The sequence below is a fragment of the Microtus ochrogaster genome, chromosome 4 (assembly GCF_000317375.1).
Source record: "Microtus ochrogaster isolate Prairie Vole_2 chromosome 4, MicOch1.0, whole genome shotgun sequence".
Classification (NCBI taxonomy): Eukaryota; Metazoa; Chordata; class Mammalia; order Rodentia; family Cricetidae; genus Microtus; species Microtus ochrogaster.
Genome location: NC_022011.1, coordinates 32674285 through 32676279, shown reverse-complemented (window position 1 = coordinate 32676279; position 1995 = coordinate 32674285). Strand labels below are relative to the sequence as shown.

The following is a 1995-nucleotide window of genomic DNA, read 5'->3' as shown; positions in this document are numbered from 1 at the left end:
AAAAGAAAATGTTAAAAAATGATGACATTTATGTGGCTTTTTGTCACAAACTTGCTGCCCTGTTGTGAATATTTACCATCCATTACTGATTCATTGTCTTTGCTGATTTAGGCCCGGGACACAGACATTTTCAAGAAAAAGAAGAGGAAAGTACAGGAGGACAGGTGGGTGGTGGCCACAGATGCTGGGGCGTGCATGAGTGCAGCATCCCAGCCCTCTAGTTACCTGCTTGGGCCTGTGAAGAGGTGATTAGGAAACTGCCCCAGCAATGCGTGAGAATCTGAGCTCGCCATGGCTGGCCTAATGTGCCACACTCACAGTGGAGCTTCTTGATGTGAAATGGGGAAATAGTGGGAAAGGGCCTGGTTCTTGTCTTAGCTTTGGGTGAGGATTCCTCTCCTGGGCGCTGTGCTCCAGTCTGGGCTCTTCATCGTAGCCCTTTCTCACAGCAGTGTCTTTGTCAATTGAGTGCCCATTCTGTGCCAGGTAAGTGTTGGTGCCGAGGTGACGTCACCCTGAGGGAGCCTTGTCCCTTGAGGGGCATGGCAGTGAGGGAAGCCTCCAATTGTGAAAGCAAATTGGTGATGTCTGGTGCTAGCGAGTCCTGTAAAGAGGCTTCAGTCGAGCTTGGAGGGTTGAGTTGGAGGTCACTTCAGGGAGGTGACGTCTGTCAGGAACTGAGAGCAAAGAGGAAGGGTCACCCTGAAATAGTGTTCAGCACCTTGTGGAGCGAGAGACCAGTGCAGTTGTGGTAGGGCCTGCATAAGAAGAGGAATCCACGCCTGTGGTCCTGCTTGCTCTAACTGCCTGGCACCCTTCTCTTACTGTCAACACAGGAGATCCAAGAAGTCTGCTCCCAGCATTTTGTCAAATGGAAAAGTTGGACAAGTTGGAAAATTCAGAAATGGGACATTGATTCTAAGCCACGCTGATATCAGGAAAATAAATTCTTCCAGAGTAGCAAAATGATGAACTTTGTCAGCTCCAGAGAGGAGTAGGAACCGTGACAGCGCTGACACAGGACCACTGCACTGCAGACCGCACTTCATGTCCCTCAGGGTCTCTTCATGAGGAGCAAAACATCCGGATAAACAGGGTGGTGACCTGCTGGGTGCCGGCCAGGCCCAGGCTCCACTCCCCTGTGTTGGAGAGGTTGTTCTCCGCAGTGGTGGTGACCTGCTGGGTGCCGGCCAGGCCCAGGCTCCACTCGGGTTTCTGGTTACTAGTGTCAGCACACCTGGTTCCAGTCCTCCGTTTCATAGTTTCACTGTCTCCTGGGTGTTTGTGATTGCCGTTACAGTGCCTTTCGGACTTCTGGTGACAGTGTTACTATGTCATGAAAGAACTCTTGTCATCTTTCGGTTTTCTGGAAAAGCAGTTCTATTGTCAACCTACTTTGTGTAAAATCCATTTTGTAAGAATTTTCAAAAATACATATCTGTTGTATGAGGGCTGGCTGTTGAGTAACACACGGCAGTTCTTACTGGCTTCCCATACCTCACAAGGCCGTGTTTACAGTGATGTTACCCCTACCTGGGTGTCAGCGTCTTCTCAGAGAGTGAGGTAAGTTAAAGGGACATCTCCAGTGAGGAAGGATTCTGGTACTTCCCACCTTAGGTGTTTGGCTCCTTGTCCAGTAAGCACTGTGATGTGTGTTTAGAGACCTTTAGGTCATGGCCAGCAGGTTGTCAGGTGGCTCCGAAAGTATCGCCAGACCAACTCATGAGGTGGAATCCAATTTGCTAGGTTTTTTTAGATGACATTTTTAAAGTTTATTTTGTGTGTATGTTAGGGCACATGTGCCATGGTGTTTGTGTGGAAGTCATAGGCCCACTGAGCCACCTCACTCAGTTACTCATTTGTATCTGTGCTGCACACTCGGGTTGTGTGCTGAGCATGAGGGCAGTAGAGACTGGCATGTCAGCAGGTGACAGGGACACCAGGACGTAGCTGGACAGGTGGATTCATGTCAGCAGGTGACAGGGACACCAGGAC

At 49.7% G+C, this 1995-nt stretch overlaps 1 protein-coding gene across 1 annotated transcript in view; it reads left to right on the top strand.

Annotated features, from left to right (window-relative positions):
* C4H1orf131 (chromosome 4 C1orf131 homolog) overlaps positions 1-1468 on the top strand; it is a 9012-nt gene extending 7544 nt beyond the window's left edge. The window contains exons 6-7 of the mRNA XM_005345883.3: positions 112-164; positions 837-1468. Coding sequence (XP_005345940.1) covers positions 112-164; positions 837-969 — 186 coding nt within the window. The 3' untranslated portion in view covers positions 970-1468. The remainder of the gene's footprint in view (positions 1-111; positions 165-836) is intronic.
* Positions 1469-1995: the final 527 nt, after the last annotated feature.